We start from the raw sequence: 26,873 nt of genomic DNA, 5'->3' as shown, positions 1-26,873 counted from the left end.
TCTGCGATTCACCACCAAAGTGACCCTCCAGAGTATAAGGACACCTAACCAAAATAAAATAAAATCATTGCAAATATCTAACAAAATATGCCAACCAATCCCATAAGACCTGGTGTGCTGAACGCACCTCCTGCAGGCAATACCAACCATCCCATCCTATTCTTAATCCTAACGAAATGAATCTAGAACACTTGACAAACATTATAAGTGGAGTAGTCACAAATATTTTAAGACAAGAGGGCCGGAACCTAGTTCAGGCCGCCCTTAATCCGAATGCAAACTTTTCAAACACAACGGACGTCACCATAGACCCCACATTAACAAACAACATTAGCGAACTAGACAAAATCCCCGATGTGGTAAGATGCCTTCGCAAATTTTCCGGGAATACAGGCGAATTTAATTCATGGAAGAAGAGCGTAGACCGAATACTAGAAATATACGAAGCTTAAATAGGATCGCCAAAATACTATGGTATTTTTAACGTTATAAGAAACAAAATCGTGGGCAACGCAGACATTGCTCTTGAATCATTTAACACACCTTTGGAGTGGAAGGCTATTTCAAAATGTCTTACTCTCCATTACGCGGATAAAAGGGACGTAGGTACCTTAGAGTACCAAATGAAATCATAAGTTCAAGGTAGCTATACCATTCAGAAATTCTACCAAAGGGTATATTCCCACCTATCTCTTATTCTTAATAAACTTGGTTGCATGGAAGTCAGTGCTGAATCCATGCATTTACTTACACGAACATATCGTGACAAAGCCCTTGACACTTTTACTCGAGAACTTAATGATGATTTGCCAAGACTCGTTGGCATGAGGGGACCCGTAGACCTCCCTCAAGCCCTTCACATATGCTTTAAGTTGGAAAATCAGAAATTCCGTTCGCATTACGCTATCAATAATAATTCCCATATTCAGAAAGCCCAAGAATCCACCTCTTCCACCTAGGAAAGTAACCAACGAGTTCTATCCACAATTGGCTTATATTCCTAAACCATATTTACCTAAACAGAGCTTCATGCCGCAGCAACGGCAATAGCGTACTTTTAATCATCGCAATTCTCCAAATTTTCGGCCTACATATCAACCTTCTGCTAGGCCACAGACTTTTCGGACTCCCACGTCCAGAGCCAATGGATGTAGACCGCTCTCTACATTCAAAAGTGGTTAACTACATGAATACAAATGCACCCAATAACCAAGCATGGAAACGACTGTCAAATTTATCTCAAAATGTTCCTTTCAAACAACACAGGAACTTTCATATAGAAACCGGTACGGAAGGTCCATACTTCCAACAAGCCACATACGACCAACAATATCCATATGATCAACAATACCAACATGACGAACAGATAGAACAACATGACGAACAGAGATAGATGTAAATTCTTTAGGATGAAAAGTTCTTCGTTACCATATATAGAATTTAGAATGAAGAACGCAAAGTTTTTAAAAATACTTATAGATACAGGATCAAGCTAAAATTACATACAACCAGAGCTTGTAGCTAAACCCATTCAGAATGAAGAATCTTTTTTTGCAAATTCCATAGCAGGAAAAATCCAAATTACCCATCATACCATACTTAATTTAGCCCACATAGATAATTCGTATTTGAAATTTTTCATTCTACCAGGACTGAAATCTTTTGATGGTATTATCGGAAACTATAGCCTCAAATACCTCAATGCTACTATAAACATTCGTGAAAACATAATTAGGTTTGGCAATGGTAAAGAAATAAAAATCAGGCAGAAACTTTCTCCTACAGTAAATAATATTGACGTTAGAACAGAACATATGACACCTTCTCAGAAATTTCATATTCATAAACTTACAAATAAATATTCTCAGTTATTTTCCGATCCAAATGAAAGACTGACTTACACTACCACCGTTGAAGGCGAAATCAGAACTTTTTCAAATACACGCGTTTACACTAGATATTATCCATATCCTATTGGCATGAGAGAGTTTGTCACTAAGGAAATCAAAACCTTACTCAAAGATGGATTAATAAGACTATCACTTTCTCCATACAACTCACCTGTGTGGGTTGTCCCAAGAAAACTAGACGCTTCCGGCGAAAAAAAATTATACTCGTAATTGATTATAGGAAATTAAATAATGTCACTATTTCCGACAAATACCCCATACCGAAATATATGAAATCATTGCGCAATTAGGGAATAATAAATACTTTTCCGTATTGGATCTAAAAAGCGGATTACACCAAATTCCTTTAAAAGAATCCGACATTGAGAAAACAGCATTTTCTGTCAATAATGGCAAATATGAGTTTACACGACCCCATTCGGGCTGAAAAACGCGCCTTCAATCGACGCGCTATCGAGACCTCCACAGACTGACGTTAATACTCTAACGACTACTTCCGCACATCGGCTTATCCCAGACACAGAAGCACCAATAAATGTCTTCAAAAACCAGCTATTCATACTACTCGGTGTCGAAGACAACTATGCGTTCGAAATACCATTTCCCAGTTTTCACAGACACACAATTACCAAACGAGACTATTCAACACAGGACATTACAGACATATTCAAACGACACCTTGACCCAGCATTAATCAACGGACTATACACCACAGAAAGCTTAATGGGAAAAATTCAGGAAATATACCCACTTTGCAAATATCAAAATTCGATTTACACAATCTCTACTACAGGATATCGTGTCACAAACAGAACAGGAAGAAATAATTATTAGGGAACATCAAAGAGCACATAGAAATAGATTAGACAATGTTCTGCATGTCGCGAGCATAAATATGACAGACATCCTCCAAAACCACAGATACAAAACACCCCGATTCCGCAGTTTCCAGGAGAAATTGTACATATCGATATTTATTCGACGGAAAAAAGGCTAATACACACGGCCATTGATAAATTTTCCAAATACGCACAGGTCAAAATTATACAATCTAAAGCAATAGAACATATTAAAAACCCAATACGAGAATTAATGATCGCATTCGGAATACCAAAACATGTAATAGTAGATAACGAAAAATGTCTTAATTCTGCCACAATATCAACCTTACTCAAAGACCAAATGTCTATCAATGTTTATACCACACCACCCTATAGTAGTACTAACAACGGACAGGTTGAAAGATTCCATAGCACACTTTCTGAAATTATGAGATGCTTAAAAGCGAACAACATAGGAATCACATTCGAAGAACTATTATTCAAATCAGTGCAGGAATACAATTCATCAATACACTCAACAACCAAAAATAAACCTTTAGCCACATTCTTTGGGAATATAATTTTTACTGACCCTCAACAGTTAGAACAGCAAAGAAACGAAAATATTAGATTACTGAGGAAAAAACAGGAACAGGATCTTTCTTACCATAACAGTAAAAGAACAGAACCTAAAGATTACTCTCCAGGTGATATAATATACGCAAAAATAAATAAAAGACTTGATTCAAAATTAACAAAAAAATTTAGAAAAGAAATAGTATCCGAAAATCATAGAACAACAGTTAAAACAATATCAGAACGTATAATACATAAATCCCTAATAAAAACTTGAACTATCTCGTTTAGGAAAAATGGATTCATTAAAACTTATAATTATTTCCACTGCAATTACATCTTTACAAGCAGATGTAAAAAATTTGGATTACAGTAAGGCTCAACTTGCTACAATAGACAACGGAAATGCAAAAATACAGGACGGTACCCTAAGACTGATGCATGTCATTGACCTAGACCGTTACGAACATTTCTTAAGAGAAACTTATGACGAAATAATGACTCAAGTCCCTAAAGATAATTTCTTTCATCCTATCCTCAAACACGAAACCACCCAAACATTCGAAATCCTTAACACCCTTAAACCCATAGAAAACAACAAAAGAAGAAGATCAATTGACATACTAGGAACGGCATGGAAATATATAGCCGGATCTCCTGCTAAAAACTTAGCTAAATGCTAAATACTATTAAAAAAGACGAAGACACTATAACATAAATCATGGTAAATCTACAGAATAGAATCAGATTGATAAAAGAGGAATTAATTGAAATAAAGTATGCCGTTCAATGGGCAAAGAAGAATATAGTAAACTCAATAATTTTAAGCAATGACAAAATTAAACTTTCCATAAGGAAGCTAAAAGAAAAAAAATGCCTTTTAAAAATGCCGAAGAAGCATTAAAATTTTTAAAAATAAATGTATTAAGTAAAGAAATGACTATCTTGTACATGATAAAAATTCCATTAACATTATACGAAACATTTAAAAGAATAATTATAAGACCGGTTAAAAAAGAAAATAATGTTATAATTAAAACCGATTATAAAGAAATTCTAAAAGGAAGAAATAAAATATACGGAATTAAAAGTGATTGTGAAAATATTAATGAACTAGCAATTTGTAAAGAAACAAATTTAATAGATTTAAGTAATGATGAATGTTTAAGTAGAATAGTAAATAGTTTAAATTCAACATGTATATTTACAAACGGGAATCACGTGCCAACAGTTGAAGAAATTAAAACAGGAATAATACTACTAAATAAATTCAATGGAAAGATAGAAGCAAATGGGACAACTCAAGAAGTAAATGGAACCCATGTTGTAATATTCTACAACACAACAATCAAAATTAACAATCAAATATTTGCCAATATTGAAGTAAAATCAATTGAAGCAATTCCCGCAATTTTACAACCAGCCCCACGGGAAAAAGAACGAATCGAATTACTATCTTTGGGAGCTCTAAAAGAGTTACACCTAACTAACATCAAACGAATAAATTTCCTCAAGAAAGCTACGCTATCTATTGGCAGCCTAACATCGGTAGCTTTAATTACAACCATTATACTACTAACCTTGGTACGAAGAAAAAATATTAAAATAAACTATATCGAAAAAGAGACAAAAAGGCCAAATATTAGTCAAGGAGTTTTCCCGCCGGTAGCAAATAACAATTTTCCAAATCATATAAAATTTACCGATTTACCTTTCTATTGATGATCGAGGACGATCATATTTAAGAAGGGAGGAGTTAACACAGCAGTTCACACGGTCAGCCAATTCTCACCATCGGTCAGTAACTTGAACCGAAACCGACCAATTGCTGACGCTGCATCAGCGATATTAAGTTGACGACTCCACACGCGCGTCCGATCGATTACTGACGCAGTAACTTTAGGCAACGGGACCCGGTACGGACCTAGGTTTAATTTAGAGTTAAGAAATTAATTATATTTAATCTATAACATCAAAATAATAAAGACCGCGGACGCGAGTCCGCTATTTTTAAAAACAATTTAATAAATAAAAAACTTAACTTATATAAGGATGTCTGTATTTCGTGAAACTCTAGAACACACACTCCACGATACTGATCATATGATCATATATCAGTATATATATGTACATATGTTTGGATTTTAATCCTTTCTATAATTTTTTGTTTTTTTTTTGATTAAATTTTTGTTTTGTTTGATTTCTTTCTGTCACTCCCACTGAACTACAAAAAGCCGAAAACCGAAAAATTTAACACAGGCAATTGGTTGCGAAAATAATTTTATATTAAATTTTGCAATCACGCACTAGACCCTGCTCGGGCGCCATGAAAATTCTCAATTGTTTTTGAAAAACGAAAAAAAGTTATTGATAGGGGTGCGCGATAAAAGATAACCTAATTGCCTGTGAAAATGATAATTATAATATAAACTCCGATAAAATAAATTTACGTCCGCATGGTTCTCCGTTTAAATTACAATTGAATTCTTTATTTTATCTATATTATAAATTAGCCTAAACCTTAACCTAACGGCTTAAACTAGTGGTAAGTATATATAAGAAAAGGGGTAAGTATAAGTATATTTCAAGAGTTTCGTTAATTCATTGTAAAAGATTATTGTAATAGATAATGTGTTCTAGGTATAACAAGTGTAATAAAGGTAAGTATTTTTATAGCATAAAACATTTATAATTCATTTCAATATTATTCAATTAATCTTAATTTTTTCAGTTTATTTTGAACATATATTTTATTTTAGTTGCTGCTTGTTGACGCAACAATTCTTCTTGCCAATAAGTTGCTCATTTGTGCGAACCGCTGATATCGGACCACTATAGCATATAGCTGCCTAACAATCTGAACGATCAAAATCATGTCCTTGTATGAAAAACTTTTTGATTTAACAAGACGTTTTCACGAAATTTTGCATACCTTAAGCTACAATCTCCAAATGTATTGTTCAGATCGGACTACTGTATCATATAGCTGCCATTCAAACTGACCGATCAAAATTAAGATAAAGAGCATGATATATTTTTATGCTATTAAAAGGTATTATAGCTTTGTTGCAGCTGAATATATTGTTTTTTCTATTTTAATGTAAAGTTTTGCCAACACCTGGAAGTACACTTGTCTTTTAATGCTATACTTTGAACAACATTTTTTGTTTGCCCATCTTTAGCGAGCACAAACAAACTGGATGGTTTACCCACTCGAGAGAATGCTACACACAATTGCCCGTGTGGAAAACATGGTGTGCTCAAATTTAAGCCTCAAATAGACATCGTTTGGCATTGGGATTTGTTGATTGTCATTGCAAATGCCAATCTAATCGGAAACTAAATTCGTTTGAATTCAATTGGAACATCTGTAGGTATGATAAAAATCCGTGGTATTAATATATAATATTTTCACCTTTGAACTTGCCATTCAAAATGCTGGCTTGCAAAACGTTTGTCATCAATTTTCGAATGAATAATCGCGTACCGTTGCACAGCCGTGGCGGGTTTAAATTACGAAGCAAGATAATTGGAGATCCAACCTTCAATTGTAAATTATGCGGTGGCATGCTTAGCAAATCCAGTGAGTTCAAAAATTCTGTGGGAAAATTGACAGCTTCAATGGCATCGCAAATTGTATCAATAGATATGTATAATACCAAGTTCCATGACAACAAGTGTTGTATCCTCAAATTTAAATTGTCAACGTCTGCATTTTTTGCTGCTAAATTAGCTCTTTCTGAAAGCCACTCATGATTTATGTACTGTGTGTGTACATCGGGAAATATTTGTTAAATGAGAGTATCTTGCAAATCAGCGATTGTGCAGAAATCGGTCGGACCCAGTTTCACCTGCAGAAACTTTTCCATCACCGATGTTTAGGAGTTGTTTTGAGAATGTTTCAGCGGATGGATCTTGAAGCATTTAAACGCGCATATTTACTTTCAGCTGTACTTTTTCAACATTACGCCACAATGGAGACGATTTTAAGCAAGCGTTGATCTCATCAGCGTATGTTGAACGTGGAATGACGGGAAGTGTTTGTCTGAAATCCCCAACAGAGTGCCGCCAAATAGTTTGTCGTTGTTTTAAATATCTTTCAATGTCCTGTTCAATGCCTCAATTGAATGCTTGTGTGCCATAGTGCAACATTTATCCCAGACGATAATTTTACACCGTTTCAGCACGGTGGCCATGAACGATTTTTTTTTAATGTTACACACTGCGTCAGGGTTATTTCGAATATTTAGTGGCAGCTTAAATACGGAATGAGCTGTTCTGCCTCCATCCAATAAAGTTGCCGCAATGCCCGATGATGCAACGCCCATGCCAACCCATCATTTGATCATATTTCAGTAAGAATTAGTGAAATAAGGAATGTTTTGCCAGTTTCACCCGGTGCATTCAAAAAGAAGAACCCACCTTGTCCTGCTGAAACTGTAAGCAAAATGCGGTCATAAATGGTCCTTTGTTCGTCATTCATTATTGGGACATTGCGAGTAACAATCGCTGCCATTTCTACAGTGTTGTACTGCAGTTCACGATTGAATTCAATGTTAATTAAATCAGATGCAGTTCGATTTGGTGAATTCATACCGAAATGAGTGAGTGATAAGTTGGTAATTACAATGCAAATCTCCTCAATAGCAGTCAATGCTTCATTGTACATAGCGTCGCTTAGTGTTATCCTTAGATCGTTGCACCGTGTACGATGTTGATGCAATATATCATCAGTCATTGAATCTTTGTGATTATCTCTCTGTGCTCGAGCTGGGAAACATGTAGTCAACACTATAGCGAATAGTAGAGGAATTTGTATTGCTGTACATCTCATTGCAGCTTCAGCAAACATACACTCCCACTGGCTGTCATCTTCCAGCAAGCAAGGCATGCGTCTTTATATGTTGGATACTGTTGCCCATTCACTTTACGTACAAGTATATCTTGAAATGATAATGGGCCAGTAACATTAATCAACAACAGTCAAAGATAAAAGCACTCAGTGAGTCTTGGATTGTAAATAATCGCCCAAAAGCGTTGGATTTAAATAAATTGAGACATGCATAAACGGGTGAGCCTTGCTTGCGGGGCATCCATTTTTTTGTTTAAGCCCACGTCAAATAGCGTGGTACTTGTGAATATAGTAATGCTCTTGCAAAGGCACCAAAATCATCCGTACTATTACACAATGAAAAAAATGCAGTGCGTGTAGTTTTAGGTGGATTTGTAGCACGATCAATCACTGACCTTTTTCAAGATGGACGGCTAACTGAACAACTGCAGGATCCCGTTCATGAATTGGAAAACCGAAGATACGCGAAAGAGCTTTATTAGAGCTGATGTACCGACCAATTTGGTAGAGCGTAATGTCATCATATTTTCTACTCTTAACACAGCCATATCACTGACTTTATGGATATACTTGCAAATATCTCCCTTCCGCTTTTTTGCTCTTCATTCAATGCTTTATAAAAAGTGTTACAGTGATCGGATTTAGTTAAAATATGCGCCGTTTTGTTCGATGATCTGTTTCCATCTAGACGGCAACTTCATCGTTCCTTCCTCGTAGAAGCCCCTCTCCTTATTTGCGAAGAATTCGGACAGCCACTTTTCACAAGCCTCTTTTTAGTTCAACTTCACACCACCAAGGGCATTCGCCATGGACAGGAACAGGTAGTAATCACTTGGCGCTACGTCCGGGCTATATGGTGGATGCGATAAAACCTCCCATCCGATCTCCCGTAGCTTCTGACGAGTCATCAACGAAGTATGTGGTCTGGCGTTGTCCTGGTGGAACACTACACCCTTCCTGTTGGCCAATTCTGGACGCTTCTGGTCGATCGCCTGCTTCAAGCGGTCCAGTTGTTCGCAGTAGATGGTAGAATTAAGCGTCTGGCCATATGGGAGCAGCTCATAGTGGATGATTCCCTTCCAATCCCACCAAACACACTGCAAACCCTTCCTGGCCGTCAATCCCGGCTTGGCCACTGTTTGGGACGATTCACCGGCCTTCGACCACGACCGTTTTCGCTTGATATTGTCGTATGTGATCCATTTTTCGTCGCCAGTCACCATCCGCTTCAAGAATGGGACGAGTTCGTTCCGTTTTAGCAGCATATCGCAGGCATTGATTCGGTCCAGAAGGTTTTTTTGCGTCAAATTATGCGGCACCCAAACATCAAACTTTTTTTTGTATCCAGCCTTCTGCAGATGGTTCAAAATGGTTTGGTGACTAACTCCCATCTCCTGGGCGATGTCACGAGATGCCATATGCCAGTCTAACTCGATGTATTCCATGATTTGATCGGTGTTTGTCGTCACAGGTCTTCCGCCGGCTGGCTTATCCATGGTGTCGTTTTCACCGGCTCTGAATCGTCGAAACCATTCCTCCGCGGTTCGAAGTGATAGAGTACCATCCCCCAAAACACCATTAATCTCACGGAACGTTTCTCTAGCGGATTTGCCTTTAACGAAGGAAAACTTTAAAATAGCCCGAATTTCGGCGTTAGTGAACTCCATATTTACACGTCTATAACTGTTGAACGCAATATCCAAACTAATCATGCATAGCGTTGTTTTGTAGGTTATGTCAAGACCTTTCAAATTATGTATAGTGTTGCCAGATACGAGCTCTGTAGCGCTTTGTACATAGCCGCGAAATTCAAAAGACAAAAAAGCGGAAGCAAGATATTTGACAACCTTATATATAATATTTGATGCTTTTCACAGAACTGCAAAACTCAACATTAATATGAGTATTGTATGTCTTGCTTAGCAGAGGCGATTACGGCACCACTCAACGATTGTCGATGTCTATGTCTGTGTTGATTATGTTTTTAATATATTATTATCATCCATTATCGGGATTTCTTCGACGATAGATTGAATAATCGTCGGTAATTGTTATCGTATCAATAGTGAAATGTTTAGTATTTGTGTGAGTGAAACAGGGAACCGGCCTCAGTCTCATTCCTAGTTAATATGAGAGTTACACTGAGATAGCAATATGATAATTGTAAACGTTACTACTACACTTGATACATAAACAATAATGATAGCCGAAAACTGTGTAGGGAGTGAGAGAAGTCTTATTATGTGAGTGAAACAGGAGACCGGCTTCAGTCTCATCCCTAGTCTAGTATCGCCAGTAAATGCGCGGCAAATTTTAAGAATCTAAGATTGGTAAAAAATTTAGATTTGCCATAAGCTAAGGGAAGTTTTAATTGAATTACAGTTAAAAACATGATAATTGATCAGTTATCGAGCGTAATGAAAAATGTTTAAATTACTAAAATGGCTATAAAAAAAGAGTTGGTTATAAAAAAATAACAACAAAATATTTCGTCCAAACATTTAAAAAAAAATGTTAAGAGTGAACAACCCTTATCACTTAAGGGTATGGAAAATAGATAATAGCCGATTCTTAGACCTAGTGAATACTCATATAAAACTTGGGAAAAATCGATAAAGCCGTTTCGGAGGAGTACGGTATCTAACATTGTGAAATTTTATATATTAGATATTGTGATCTACAATTTTCGCCTAAAGTAATTTTTTTATACAAATTACCCTTTAGTTGAAAATCGCGAAATACAAAAATTTGAACTTTGATTTCAAGCAAGTCGACGTAACCCATTGGCTGAAAAGTCCAGGGCCTAACAAAAAAAACTCGGTTTTTTTTCAAAAATGGCCTTATTCATCAATATAATCTTCATCAAGAGCAACATAATCATTCCAGCGCCTCTGTAATATTTCAATATCACTTTTGTAGAACGATTTGTCTTTCGCCTCAAAATAGACCTCAGTTTCAGTGATAACCACTTCATTCGAGCGAGAAACAAATCGCTGGGAGACAAATCTGGCGAATAAGGTGGATGTGGCAGTAATTCAAAGTGCGATTTATGCATTCTTGTCATTGTTTGATTGACTTGTGACGCAGTGCGTTGTCTTGACGAAAAAAAATTGTTTTCTTTGTTATATGCGGTCGTTTTTTGACAATTTCAGTCTCCAAACGTGCCAATAATGCTATATAATAGTCACTATTGATAGTTTTTCCCTTCTAAAGATACTCGATACATACTACACCTTTCATATCCCAAAATACCGATGCCATAACCTTTCCATCTGATTGTTGTCCTTTTGGGCGCTTTAGGTGAGGTTCACCAGCTGATGTTCATTCAGATGACCATCGTTTGGATACCAGAGTGAAGTGGTGTATCTAGATTTCATCCATTTTTACATTTCGACGCAAAAATTGAGGTTTGTTACGTTTAAACATGGCCCAACACTGTTCAGAATCATCAACACGTTGCTGTTTTTGGTTAACTGTCAGCAAATGCGGCACCCACTTTGAACAGAGCTTTCTCATGGACAAATGCTTGTTTTATGTTTGTTGTTACACAAGTATGGTGTTACAGCCTCATTTGGACGCCCACGGTGTTTTGCATCAATGGTGTCTCCATGACCACGTTTGAAGTCAGCAAACCAGCGTTTTATTGTGATTTATGATGGCTCGGAATCCCCATAACACTTTTCAAACCATTGCTTCGCTTGAACGATATTTTTTCCATCAAGAAGCAGTGTAAAATTAAAGCACGAAATTGCTTATCACCCATTGTTTTTAAAATAACAAAAGTAGCGTCACTCTTAGCACAAGAACTCGCAAAATAATAAATAGAATGACATGAAATTTTAACAGCTGTCTTTTGAAGCTTAGTACTAACTGAAAATTAGGTTAATTCAATAAAGCTAGCGCCATCTATGTGTGAGGCCCGGGACTTTCCAGCCCATGTGTTATCAGAACGATAAGGAGTTTTAGTATGTTATTTTTAATGGTGTTTTGAATATATTCACTAACTTTTCAGCTTGTTTAAATTTTATTTTATTTAACCGAAGTATAAGCTCTTAAGTTTATTTACATTTATAGAAAGTAAAGTGGCTTCGGCATAGTCGACGTGAGCCATTTACTTTGTTACATAATGAATTTCGAAAGTTTTACAGAGATCACAAACTCCTCCTGGTATTGTTTCGAGTTCTTGCCGTTATGCCCATAGAGAGATCTATTCCTGGACGTATGACATTTTCTTGGAATTCAGCAGCTACATTATACGCCTTCATTTTTTGGATTTTTATGACTATTATTGTTTTAATTGTTGGACAAGAAAGGATTAATATTCTTTATACAACAAAACAATTTGACGAATACATATATGCCGTAATCTTTGTGATATATTTGATACCACACTTTTGGATTCCCTTTGTTGGATGGGGTGTAGCAACGGAAGTGGCTGAATATAAATCTTCTTGGGGAAAGTTTCAGGTAAGATTATTTTACAAGTATATAAGAAACCAATTATTCATATGTAGAAAGACTAACAAACACAAGTAAAATATGTCTCGCAATGTTGAAGGACCAAAGGCAATGAAATACTTTATATTATATTAAACAAGTAGGGAAGGGCTAAGTACGGGTATAACTGAACATTTTATAACCACGCAAGGGGTCCTGGGAAATACTTTCAGGTGTTGCAAAACTTTTAGTAAAATATGTTGCGAAAGAATTTATCATTCATTATTTGAAGAAATCGTGAATAAATTACAATTAAATTTGGTATCTTCTTGACTTAGATCATTAACTTAGACTAAATGTTATTGCTATATTTTAGTTTTAGTCAGCTAAAATTATATTAAAAACATCATTAAATGAGATATATATATGTGATATCAACTCATCCGAGTCTTAATTTCAGAATATATTTAGTTGATGTGGAAAGCGTCAACCACAGGTACGGAATTCATTATATTAGGGATATGTGGTTTAGATTAAAGTCTAGACCAATTCCATTCTTATTTAACGCTGAACCCCATAATTTTTAAGAAAAAAGGACGGACTGATTGCACTAATTTGGACATTGTTCAGGTATACTTGAGATACTTAAGAACATATTTTCAAGCAATTTTTTAAATATATAACTCACACACAGGACGACATATTCGCCATAATATTTATTACAAAAACGAAAATTATTATATATGATTAATTTGAGTTCCAAGTAGTATTGACCCGATTTTATCTATTTTTGCGAATACCACACACTATCAAGTATTAAAAGCTTGTAAATAAAAGCTCACTGGGTTTCATTAAGGTACCTCACCTATCATCCCCAATCTATATGGAGTAAAGTCAGCCACATGTTCGAAAATTCTGATATTAGTTATACAGGGGTTAGGTCAAGTTTTCTCCCGATTTTATCCATATTAGGAACAAAGATACACTGTTATTAGAAAAACACGCTCTCTCATATTTATTGAGATAACTCACATATAGGCCGATATATATAAAGTTACCCGGAGGTTCGATAATCTTTATATATGGGGGCTAAGGAACTTATTCACCCGTTTCAACCCATTTTTGACATTGAAACATAACATACTATTATCAGGAAAGAATTCTCTCTAAATTTAAATTATATATTTTGCACATTGACCGATATTTTCGGGAAAAAGGAAACAATAGGCACTAGAGTCCACATATCCGTTACCTTAGGACAAAACAGTTTTGAATTGATTTGTCCATTGATGCCATCTTGTATGTAAAATTTAATGTCTCTGACTCATTTAGTTATTGATTTATCGCTTAAGGTAAGAAAAATGTGAAGTATTTGCCTACAGTGCGAAAATTAACGAAATCGGATTAAAACCACGCCTAGTCACTTCCCATATAACACAAATGTAAATTTCATCTGGTTTTTTGACTTTCCAGTATACAAATCAAGCTCTAATAATAATAATGATAATTGAAATAAAACTTTGAAACAAAGTGGGATCTGAAGTCTAAAAATTGTCAAAATATTGCCATAACTGTTTATGCTCCCGTATACTGAAGATGTGGATCCGAGTGTCCTTGTTTGACTTTTTACCGAAAATATCGTTCAATGTATGATAATCCTTTCCTCATAATACTATGTATGTATGACAAAAATGGATTAAATTGTTTCAATACTACTCTTAGCCTCATATATCTAATTCAGAATACCTCATAGACATAAAGATTTTTGAACTTCCAGCATCGGTCAATATGTGAGTTTTATTAATAAAATTGAGCGGGTGAGCTTTTCTAATAACCGGCAATCTGTGAGATTAAAATCGGGGGAAGACTTGCCCTAGCCCCCATATAACTAATATCAGAATTTTCAAACATCCGGTTGACTTATATAAGGTTGTATATCTCCCTTCCGCTTTTTTGCTCTTCATTTAATGCTTTATAAAAAGTGTTACAGTGATCGAATTTAGTTAAAATATGCGCCGTTTTGTTCGATGATCTGTTTCCATCTAGACGGCAACTTCATAATACCTTCCTCGTAGAAGCCCCTCTCCTTATTTGCGAAGAATTCGGACAGCCACTTTTCACAAGCCTCTTTTGAGTTCAACTTCGCACCACCAAGGGCATTCGCCATGGACAGGAACAGGTGGTAATCACTTGGCGCTACGTCCGGGCTATATGGTGGATGCGATAAAACCTCCCATCCGAGCTCCCGTAGCTTCTGACGAGTCATCAACGAAGTGTGTGGTCTGGCGTTGTCCTGGTGGAACACTACACCCTTCCTGTTGGCCAATTCTGGACGCTTCTGGTCGATCGCCTGCTTCAAGCGGTCCAGTTGTTCGCAGTAGATAGTAGAGTTAAGCGTCTGGCCATATGGGAGCAGCTCATAGTGGATGATTCCCTTCCAATCCCACCAAACACACAGCAAAACCTTCCTGGCCGTCAATCCCGGCTTGGCCACTGTTTGGGACGATTCACCGGCCTTCGACCACGACCGTTTTCGCTTGATATTGTCGTATGTGATCCATTTTTCGTCGCCAGTCACCATCCGCTTCAAGAATGGGACGAGTTCGTTCCGTTTCAGCAGCATATCGCAGGCGTTGATGCGGTCCAGAAGGTTTTTTTGCGTCAAATTATGCGGCACCCAAACATCAAACTTTTTTTTGTATCCAGCCTTCTGCAGATGGTTCAAAATGGTTTGGTGACTAACTCCCATCTCCTGGGCGATGTCACGAGATGCCATATGCCGGTCTAACTCGATATATTCCATGATTTGATCGGTATTTGTCGTCACAGGTCTTCCGCCGGCTGGCTTATCCATGGTGTCGTTTTCACCGGCTCTGAATCGTCGAAACCATTCCTCCGCGGTTCGAAGTGATAGAGTACCATCCCCCAAAACACCATTAATCTCACGGAACGTGTCTCCAGCGGATTTGCCTTTAACGAAGGAAAACTTTAAAATAGCGCGAATTTCGGCGTTAGTGAACTCCATATTTACACGTCTATAACTGTTGAACGCAATATCCAAACTAATCATGCATAGCGTTGTTTTGTAGGTTATGTCAAGACCTTTCAAATTATGTATAGTGTTGCCAGATACGAGCTCTGTAGCGGTTTGTACATAGCCGTATTTGACAACCTTATATATTGGTAATGGTATGTGAGGTATCTTAATGCAACACATAGAACGTTTCTTTCTGTAAATTATATGTACATGTAGTAATGCTAAACATATATAAAATCGTTTCAATACTACCCCTATCTTCTGGCTTTATACCGCATATAATATATTGGTCCATGAGTAAAATATCTTAGTTTTGCTAATAATATTGTATATATATATTATTGCATATAATATTGTACAATATATACTATAGTCTAAAGCCGAAAATAAGTGAAATTGGTCCACAAATTACCCAAACTCTAACATAATACATAAGTTATTTTCGTAATTTTGCCGGCTTTGATCATTGCCAGTTGCAGGAGTATAAAATGTTCGGTTACACCCCAACTTAACCCTTCCTTACTAGAAGTATATTTGAAAATTATTCGAAAAAATTACAACACACATAGTGAAGATGTGATTAACACAAAATATCGCATTTGTTATAAACACCTCGACAGAGCCAAGATATGAATCCCATCGAGCATTTTATTCAAAAAAATTAACTTAAAAGTTTGCTAAAAGTTGAATGGCAAAATATTAGCTCAGATTACACAATAAAATTGATTCACTATATGCCTCATCCCTCTCAAAAGAAGTGATTCGATTACGAAGATATCCCATATTAAAGGTTATTTCAGTCAACTTATTATTAAGCTTTTTATACCCTGAACAGGGTATATTAAGTTTGCCACGAAGTTTGTAACCCCCAGAAGGAAACGTCTGATACCCTATAAAATATATCCATAAATGATCAGCATGATGAGCTGATTTGATTTTGTCATGTCCGTCTGTCCGTCTCTCTGTATACATACAAACTAGTCCCTCGGTTTTTAAGCTATCGATCTGAAATTTTGCACCTGTTCTTTTCTTACTAAGAAGCAGCTCATTTGTCGGAACGGCCGATATCGGACTACTATAGCATATAGCTGCCATACAAACTGAACAATCGGAATCAAGTACTTGTATGGGAAACTTTTTTATTTGACGTAATATCTTCACGAAACTTGGCATGAGTTATTATCTAAAGTAACAATGTAATCTCTGAAGAAATTGTTCAGGTCGGATCTTTATAGCATATAGCTGCCATACAAACTGAACGATCGGAATCAAATGCGTGTATGAAAAACTCTTTCATTCGACGAGGTATATTCACGAAATTTGCCGATGAATATTATTTAAGGCAATAATCTAATATCCGAAGAATTTGTATAGATCAGATGACTATAGCATATAGCTGCCATATTAACTGAACGATCGGAATAAAGTGTGTGCATGAAAAACTTTTTCATTTGACGAGATATCTTCACGAAATTAGGCATGAGTTATTATCTAAAGCAACAATGTAATCTCCGAAAAAATTCTTCAGATCAGATCACTATAGCATATAGCTGTCATACAAACTGAACGATTGGAATCAAGTGCTAGTATGGAAAACTCTTTCATTTGACGAGAATTGCCATGGAATATTATTTAAGGCAATAATCCTATCTCCGATAAAATTGTATAGGTCGGATGGCTATAGCATATAGCTGCCATATTAACTGAACGATCGGATTAAAGCGTTTGGATAGAAAACTTTTTTATTTCACAATGTATCTTTACGAAATTAGGCACGAGGTATTGTTTAAGGCTCCGCAGAAATTGCGCAGATCAGATCACTATATCATATAGCAAAACGATGAACGATCGGAATCAAGTTCGTGTAAAGAGCCTTTGTATTTGTGAAGGGAATTATAGCTTCGCTGCAACCGAAGTTAACGTTTTTTCTTGTTTTTTATATATTTCCTACTTTTTTGCAGGAGTATCAATGCTTTAGCTATGCGACTTTTCAAGTTTTCCTTGGTTTTTTTTCTTTCTTTTAAATAATGAGATATATTTTATATCTAGTTTTTATACATTTCATATGAGAAAATATTAATTTATTTGATTTTTAATAAAAAATGTAAATATTCAATAACTTTTGTGAAATATTTTATAAAATGTCTTCGAAGTGGTAGGGTATCAAGACTTATGATGTACACTGTATATATATTTTCACTCAATAAGATTGATTTTGATATAAATATCTCGACGACGAAGCAAAACACAGTAATGAAACTTGGTGAGTCTATAACTCAAATGGTATATCATATATAATAGCAGCTCAATCAAAAAGTCTAAATTTGTAATATTGGGTGTATAAGAGAAAAGCCAACCATATAATCGCACTTAATTTTATTAGGAACGTCATATCCCTTTATAAGAATAAGCCTATATTAGACCGATTTCCGTTATATTAAGCACTGATCCACATTACGAAATCTAAGAGGAAAACGTAAGAGAAAAGAGTATTTCTGTGATATACTGATACAAAAACAGTGTCATTAATATCCTGTTATCCAAAATTTTACATTATGATAGTTTCCCCCGCTTTAAGCTTGGCAAAGTTATGCGAAATATTGATATTTAAATTTCTTCACAGCATTCATATCACTGACAGGAATTTTGTCCATATCTTTGCTAAAAACAACCCACTGTACACTTCACCCTCGTTTCGAATTTTTAAGGGAAATTTTTGCAAATTTTAGGGCTCTACCACTTCACAACGGTTTTGATCTAAAAAAAAAATATATAGAAATCGATATTTATGTTCGTTTTTTATAAACAATGCGCGTCCGCCACGAATTTAAAACTTTTGTAACGGATTTGACTTATTTAACGATGTCGTTCTTTCAAATGTCATCAGGTAATTATAGTTGCCTTGTAAATAATTTTTTTTGTGAAAAATTAAAACTTGATTTTAAACTGAAATATTTTTGAAGACTAAAATAAGTTTTTTAAAGTTTTAAAGTTAAGAGAAGCTCGGGACTGATTGCATCAACTTTTACCATCCCTCACGTACACTCGAGAACATGTTTCTGAGTTTCATTAACATACTTCATAGATTGACCAATATACGAGGTATAACTCGTTTTTGGTATAAACTCGTTTTTCGGTATATTAACTCGTTTTTTGGCATGAGGGCACAATGTTATCGGAAAAAGATTCTGTCAGAATTTCAATGATTTACATGTTGGTTGAAAAGATGCACTTTTCACCAAGAAATAGCACTATTAGCTCCAATTTTTTTTTCGCTAGTTTCTACATTTTAGAACACATGCAGAATAGTTTTTTAGTATGGAAAAAAAATAATATCGCGCAGGGAGTAGATCCTTTGTTTTAAAAGGTTTAAATGCAAAGGAAATTTATGAACAATTGTTAGAAGTGTATAAGGAGTCCTCCTTCAAAACGCACCGTTGAATTTCGGCCCGGTGATTTCAAACGTGGTCGTACTAGGCTTGAGGACGATCCACGCGAAGGATGACCAAAAACCGCAGCCACACCAGAAATCATGGAGCAAATTCATAAAATTGTTAGTGAAGATCCAAGTTTGACTATGCTTGAAATTGCTAATACCATAGGCATCTCAGACGAACGAGTACTTTATATTTTACATGGAGAATAACATATGAAAAAGCTGTTTGGAGGGTGCGGCACACGTTAACAATTCAACAAAAACTGGATCGAAAACAAATTTCTCAGCATAATTTGGGGCAGAATCTTATTTTAAGCAGTATAAAACCGATTTCTTGTGTCGTTTTATAACTATGAATGAGACTTGGATCTACCACCATAATCGTAAATTGAAACAGGAACGTATTCAGTGGATTGAAGAAGGTTGTTCAGCTCCAAAGCAGGTGATGTCACGACGATTAGCAAAGAAGGTTATGATATCGCTTTTTTGGGATGCAAAAAGAATTTTGTTGATTGATAATCTGCAGAAAGGTAAAACAAAAGATCTGGTGTGCAGCACCTGCTCACAAAGGTATTTTAATAATGACATAATTCAACTAATTAAAGTACGAATTGCTTGAGCATCCACCGTATTCATCAGATTTGGCTCCCAGCGACTACTACCTCTTCAGAAACCTGAAACGATTCTTTGAATGAAGAAGCTATTACAGCCATATACGGTTATTTTGCAGAGCTTTTGGAAAATCATTATAGGGATGGCATAAAATTATTGGAGTATCATTGGAATGAGTGTATTGAAGTTAAGGGAGATTATATTGAATAAAAAACTATATTTCGTACCAAAAACAGTATTTTTTCAATTCGAGCGCAGAAACTTTTCAACTAATTTATATCTCTGACTTTTACCAATATTTTCGGTCAAAAATGAGGTATAGGCACTGAGACCCACTTATTCGGTTCCTGGGCTTGAAAATTTATCGTCCGATTTTGACAATTGCTTTTAGCTGATATAGCGTATCTTAAAAGCAATATTATTACATTAGCATAGCATATCTTTGCTTGATTTGTATAAGTTGTATTTGAAGTAAGCGTGGTTGCAATCCGATTTCGCCCATTTTTAGATAGTTGCATAAGAATGTTAAGGTAAAGTTATACACCGAATTTTGTTGAAATTTGATTATTTTGTATTAAACAATAAAGGAAGAGGTAAGTTCGGGTGTACCCAGACGTTTTATACTCTGGCAAGGATCAAAGGACTTTCAGGTGTTGACAAAACTTTATTTAACGAGTGAGGAAGGGTTAAGTTCGGGTGTAACCGAATATTTTATACTCTTACAACTTGCACGCTTCCAGCAGGGGAAATAACTTCAGGTCATGACAAAATTATCTATCACACAAGTAATGAAGGGTTAAGTTCGGGTCTAATTGAACATGGATAAAATCGGGAGAAAACTTGCCCTAAATCGTATACAGCTAATATCAGCATTTTCAAACATCGGGTTGACTTTACTCCTTACATATTGGTGATGGTAAGTGAGGTACCTGATTGAAATTCAGAGAGCACTTTTTCCGTTAACAATGTGTAGTAATGAAGACAATAACCAAATCGGGTCATTATTACCTAATCTCCGTATGGAAATAAAATGACTTTTGTTATTTTACAAACCTTTTACCGAATATATCGGTCAGTGCGTGAGTTATTCATATATAAAATTACTTGAAAATATGTTCTCGGGTATACCTTAATAATGTCAAATGTCATAACCAAATTGGGCTGTAATCCATTTAGGATTTCGTCGAATAATGAATGTTGAACTCTTTCGCAATATTTTTATAATCTTGCAACATGTTGCTACAGAGTATAATAGTGTTGTTCACCAAACGGTTGTTTGTATCACCTAAAACTAATCGATTTAGATATAAGGTTATATATAATATATATATAAATGATCAGGATGAAGAGGCGAGTTGAAATCCGGGTAACTGTTTGATCGTCCTTTCGTCTGTGCAAGCTGTAACTTGAGTAAAAATTGAAATATCTTTATGAAATTTGGTACACAAGTTTCTTGGTACCGTAAGACGGTTAGTATTGCAGATGGGCATTATCGGATTACTGCCACACCCACAAAACGCCATTTATCAAAAATAAATAAATAACCATAACTAAGCTCCACAATAAGATACAAGATCCCCTAATAGGTATATTGAGACACTAAATTTTATCTCTGGGATGGTATGAGATGACTTTATAGGAACCGACTTCAAAATAAGAGAGTGGGCGTGGCACCGCTGTTCGGTTAGACCCGAACTTAGAACTACATTACATGTTTCAATATAAAATTTGGCCAACACCTGAAGGTATTTAGCCGGCTTTGATCTTTGCTCTGTTACACTCGAACTTAGCCCTTCCTTACTTGTTTTAAAATCATTGTTAACTATTTTGATAACATTAATTATGTTTTAATATGTTACGTTTTATAGTATGCTGGTACCAAAATGAAAAAAAAAGCAATAAAGTTTGCCGTTTCGAGAGTTTGAAGGGAAGCAGTTGATTATTGTTCAGATATTTGAACAATTTTTTCCAAAGCTTTCAGAGGCGAAAATAAAAGGTTGAATTTTTATAGGCCTTCAAATAAAATATATTAGTAATGAGTAGAAAAAAGCCTGGAATAGTTTTAAAGTAGTAGGGCATGGTTTCCTTGTAAATCATAGGGCTGCCAATTATGACGAGATGATCGCTGACACGATTACGAATTTCTCCATCATCGGATGTAGAATGTTTTTGAACATACACATTTTATATTCTCATTTAGATACATTCAAAGATATGTTATATGGGTGCTTATTCGGAATATGAAGGAGAACGCTTCCATCAAGATATAATGAAATTTGAGACCGTTATCAAGGCCAAAATACTAAAAGCATGATTGGGGATTGTATTTGGGGGTTGATAAGAGAAACTTCTACGTAACATGACAGGAAAAGTAAAACTGTTAATTTTTAAACATATGGAGTCTATTTTACGCTGTCTATTCTAAGAATGAATTTTAAATGGATGATTGGTATCTTTTAATAATTTTTTTATATGTAAAATTTTGGAGTATTTTTATTGACCTACCTATTTACATAAAAGCAAGTACAGACTTTTTTAATTCTTATTTCGAGGTATACAAGCAACAAAAATAGGGTAAGTATCAGAGAACTGCAACGAGTAATACATTTTTATTCATACTCTAGTACTGATCGGTTACTCTGGCTAATTCTGTAAGTTTGAATAATAGAAATACGTATCTACCAACATAAAGAGGTGAATGAAATACCTTGAACAGAAAGTACAAATGCCACATCACATAGGTGTAATTATTTTTTGCTATTTAAACGATTTTTGTGATGAAAAATTGACAAAATTTGATTTTTTTTGCACAAATATAGCATAATAAAATGCGAAAGATTATGGAAAAGAATTATATTTTACTTTTTGTAAATCAATATGGAGTCAAACAAGCATTCATTTGCCGTCGGCAATTTTGATGCCATTTGTGTGTTTTTTTTCTTCGAAGAGGGAATCTTTCATTGATACCATCAGCAACAGACGGCATGCACGATTCATACTGAACGCTAAGAGTACTCCTCGTTCGGGACCACGCCCAGTAAGAATAATCATACTATGCTGGACTTGCTTAACAGTATACCTACGTACTAAATCCTAAACTTCGACTGCACTACATTGGTCCTATGGGACCGCCGTTAGGTAGGACCTAGATCAGCCAAGATTGGCTCTTCATGGACTTCGTTCTGAACTACTCTTCATTGGTTTTTCTAGTCCGCTACTGAGATGCCTTTCGCGTCTTCTCAATTCCTGGAGTGGAATTATCGGAGCATATTTTCCCTTTATTCTACACGAGCCTACATTGTATTATGTGGTGCACAATATTTTCTGCAGTCAACCGTTCTTTTATAACAGTCTTTATCTATGTTCTCTCTATTTCGAGTTTCATATAAACTTCTACCTTTCTTCGTTTCGCTCTTTTGTGGTGAGACGTCTTCCAATGCCTCTGGATTTGTCGTAAACTCTTTTGAGTTATATTGCTGCTGGCATGATGCCCGCTGTGACCCCAGACGCCTCATGCGACACCGTTCGGAATCCCTTGATAACCCTATTGCATTTAGCCCTGTCACAGATCCTGTTTTCTTCACATATTTTTTGTTCTGCATTCTGGATTGGCCCTTCAATATTGGCCATCATTCTGGTTAGGCCACTGTTACTCGTGTCGCTCTTTTACATGCTTTCTCGATGTGTGTTTTATAGTTGCGCCGCGTGTCTATTATAACACTTAGGTACTTCAACGACTACTGGGTTGTTATGTTATAGCCATCGATATTAAATGTAGCATTTTATATATTTTTTTACTGGTAATGAGCACCACTTTCGATTTTTGTCCCGCTAATTGAAGTTTTTTCGCAGTCAGCCAGTTTTTAATCTTAACAGTAGTATATATGGAAAATACGCAAAATTAAAAGCGTCGAACGTTACTACTGCGCAATAATCTTTTGTGCCGTACATCCTGATCGCTGTATCTTCCATATTTTCGGAAAGAACCCTTCTTGCGGACACCGGATGAAGAGCTCTGAAAAGGCTCTCGCCTCGTGTTTGATAACAAGTTTTAAGGATTTGTTAGGCTCGTCGCTGACCAATGGTGCATCTGTAGACATAATTGCTAGTACCGGTCGTTCGTTAATTTCAGCAGGGAAAAGGGTTTCCAGGACGCTTTTCATTAGTGTGAAATAGGTTCGTGCATTCCATTTACCGCCTTTGATTTTTGTCATTACCACTTCATCAGTATCGCCCCATGTATTTTCGTCGGCGTTGTCGAAGAGCTCTTTGAAGAAAGAGAATTTGCTTCTTTTTTTGCTTTCTTACTCTGGCGATCTCTGTATTCTCTGACAGGTTCACCTTCTTTTGTTGCATTCATTTCTCAAGTTGTCTATTTCACGATTCCACCAGTATTCCCTGTTTTTTTTCTGCATAGCGGCGTCGTATGCTTTGCTGATGTATCTAACCAATTTCTCTGCCTGTCGCTCCGTACTTTCTGTATTTTTGACTCCTATGGTTTCCAATCTCCAATATAATGGCCAGATGATCACTATACGTATGCTAATTAGATACCAACAAACGTGATGTCAATTACGGACCCACGGCCGTTCTTTTCGAAAGTGTTTTTATTTCCACTGTAGTAGCACCACCTCAAGCGATGAAAAGGCCTTAAGTAGAGCTTCTCCTCGTTTATTCGTGTTGACACTGCCTCATTCCGAGACCCATGCGTTAAGGTCGCCTGCTACCACATTCATCGTGGTTATCAGGACTTTCCGTACTAAGTCAACCAGTATTCTTTCAAAATTTACTTGCAGAACACTCGGTGGTATATATCAGCTATAAAAGTGGATTCCACAGATCTTAGTTTGTGTGTAGTAGGTGTGTTTTCGACACATCTTACGCAGCACTGGCTTCTGTCATGCGGATTGCTACATGGCGCTGTCAAATTCCTATATTTCAGGCACCTGAAGCACTTTTAAATATTGGGTTTCTCTCTTTATCTGCACACTACCCAGCCTATCTTGATTTTTTGCCGGGAGGCTTACTACCGCTACTTGTGTACCCACATACGCCGCCCTGAGGCTCTTAATCGCAATCACGTCAAAACTACTTAGTTTCTTTACCTAGTTTCATATTGATTGATTAGTTTCATATTGCTTCGGAAATATCATCTTTAGTGGTGATTTCGTCTAGATCCCGAATATCTACTAAGACTTCGTGTGTAAGCGCCTTAATTTGGGTCTGGTCTCATAGTAGTTTACTTATATCGCTCTTGAATTGGCTCGTACTCTTCACTTGCGTATATTTCAGTTCGAACAGTGTTTCACATTGGCGTTATATGTTTTTTCCTCTTATTAGGATGTCTCTGTAGGACATGTCTACACATGTGCATCGAGATGTGCTGGTGGTTTACGCGCAGTCTTCTTTTTTTTTGTTTTGTTATTTTTTGGCTTGCAATTGACGCTTACCCAGCCTTCTTCCTTTTCTACCCCTTCTCTGCATTTATCCGGTCTATTTACTTCTGTCTTCTTACTCAGGTTGATTATCACATTTCCAGATGCTTCTTCATGTGTCATTGTATTTCTCTTGGGTATTGTTTTGCGTTTCGACTGATCTTCATCACGGGGCCTTTTTGGCGTTGTTCCCGTAATTGTAGTTTTTAGGAGGGCTTTCCGTCTTGTTTATTTCATTCATGTGTGCTCCTGCAGGGTTTTTGCATACAACCTTGCTATTGAGCTGAGGATAATACCCCTCATATTGTTGTTGATGGAGCGCTGCGGAGGACGCATTGCCTTAGTCAGTTTTTTATAGCACACCCTACTTTCGACATGTAGTCTACACGCTGCTGCACTACTTGGGCTTTGGGTGTGTAATCACATAGAAGTGACGACCTTGCGCGTACCCGTTTACTTACAGTGAGCGTCCGCATTTGAAGTCCTCACAGCTAGATCTACCACTACGACAGCGTTTTCAGCGTGGCTACTCATTATGTCTTCATAAGTGTTGCTTCTATTAAGTGTGTTGTTTCTCGTATTATTTTCCATGAAATTCTGATATACAGCGCATCGTGTGTTGGGGGTGGGCAGAAATAGGCTGACACGGGTATACCCTCGGGGACGATGCACCTATCCCTGTTCCCTGAGGCCAGTCCTTCCCTTTGCCGTTTCCAAAAGTTTCGAGAGACTCCCAATATGTTGCACTGTTTACCGGTCAGTTAGTTTAAATCAGCCGAACCAACCATGGTGAAGAGACGCTGACCAGAAAGCCCCCATCGTGGGTCCATCGATCCTGCATTTTCGTATAACTCATCATGCATGAGCATATATTTTTATGAGGCGGTGTCTATTCGCCACAGTCACAAGAACTTCAGTATATCTGATAGCTTTTATAACGCATCCTCCACTCCTACCGCTCATCGTCGGGGATTGCTTGCCCCGGTAGCTTAAAGCCCAGCTAGACCGTCCTGGGAACGCACTGGAAGATGCGATTCGCGCGCAGGCCCTCAGTAGCAACAATCACCTAAGCGGTCGATTAAAGCGATATCGTAGAGGTACAACCCAGCCTAATGACTTGAAAAAGATTACTCTAGTACAAAATAACAATTCTCTCAAATAGCATGACCAGCATCAGAAATTAATATGGCATCCTTATAGACAAATCCTAAATTTGTAGTAAATCACACAACAACAACCAATGCTGGAATGTACAAATGTGTTTTGCTGGAAACAGTCACCGACGCAAAACCGTAGACCGCATCAGCTGATACGACCTAACTTATGAGAGCGCAATGTAACTGAAAACTCACCACCACTTGTACCGTCCACAACGCAGGGTTGCCAGTTACGATATTTTGTACAAATAAACTTGAATATATCTGAAATATATTATTTATAAATAAGTAGACTATTTTTAATAGTTTTATTTAAGTTTTAAGCTTTTACACTATGAAAAATTATAACAAAAAGAATACACAATATATATCGATGATATGACCTCCAAAAAGTTGTGATTTATCATCATTAGACTACTTCTTGTGGGATTATTTGAAGTCATTGGTCTTTAGCAACAAACCAGGCTCCCTTCAAGATTTGAAGTCAATATTGAACGTGCAATTCATGACATAATAATATTAACCCAACAATAACCCTCCTTCTACCCAACCGATGCGAGGCGTGCAATCCGCATACGTGCGGAATTAGTCGAGTCAGAA

General features: G+C 36.4%; 1 protein-coding gene across 2 annotated transcripts in view; it reads left to right on the top strand.

The window, feature by feature from the left end:
• LOC138855683 (gustatory and odorant receptor 22-like) overlaps positions 1 to 26,873 on the top strand; it is a 1,003,612-nt gene that overhangs the window by 150,106 nt on the left and 826,633 nt on the right. For both annotated transcript variants that reach the window (XM_070112940.1, XM_070112939.1), the window contains exon 4: positions 12,300 to 12,626. In XM_070112940.1, coding sequence (XP_069969041.1) covers positions 12,300 to 12,626 — 327 coding nt within the window. The remainder of the gene's footprint in view (positions 1 to 12,299; positions 12,627 to 26,873) is intronic.

The sequence above is a fragment of the Bactrocera oleae genome, chromosome 2, assembly GCF_042242935.1.
Source record: "Bactrocera oleae isolate idBacOlea1 chromosome 2, idBacOlea1, whole genome shotgun sequence".
NCBI lineage: Eukaryota > Metazoa > Arthropoda > Insecta > Diptera > Tephritidae > Bactrocera > Bactrocera oleae.
The sequence above is the reverse complement of the archived record's forward strand: the minus strand, read 5'-3'. Positions and strand labels throughout refer to the sequence as shown.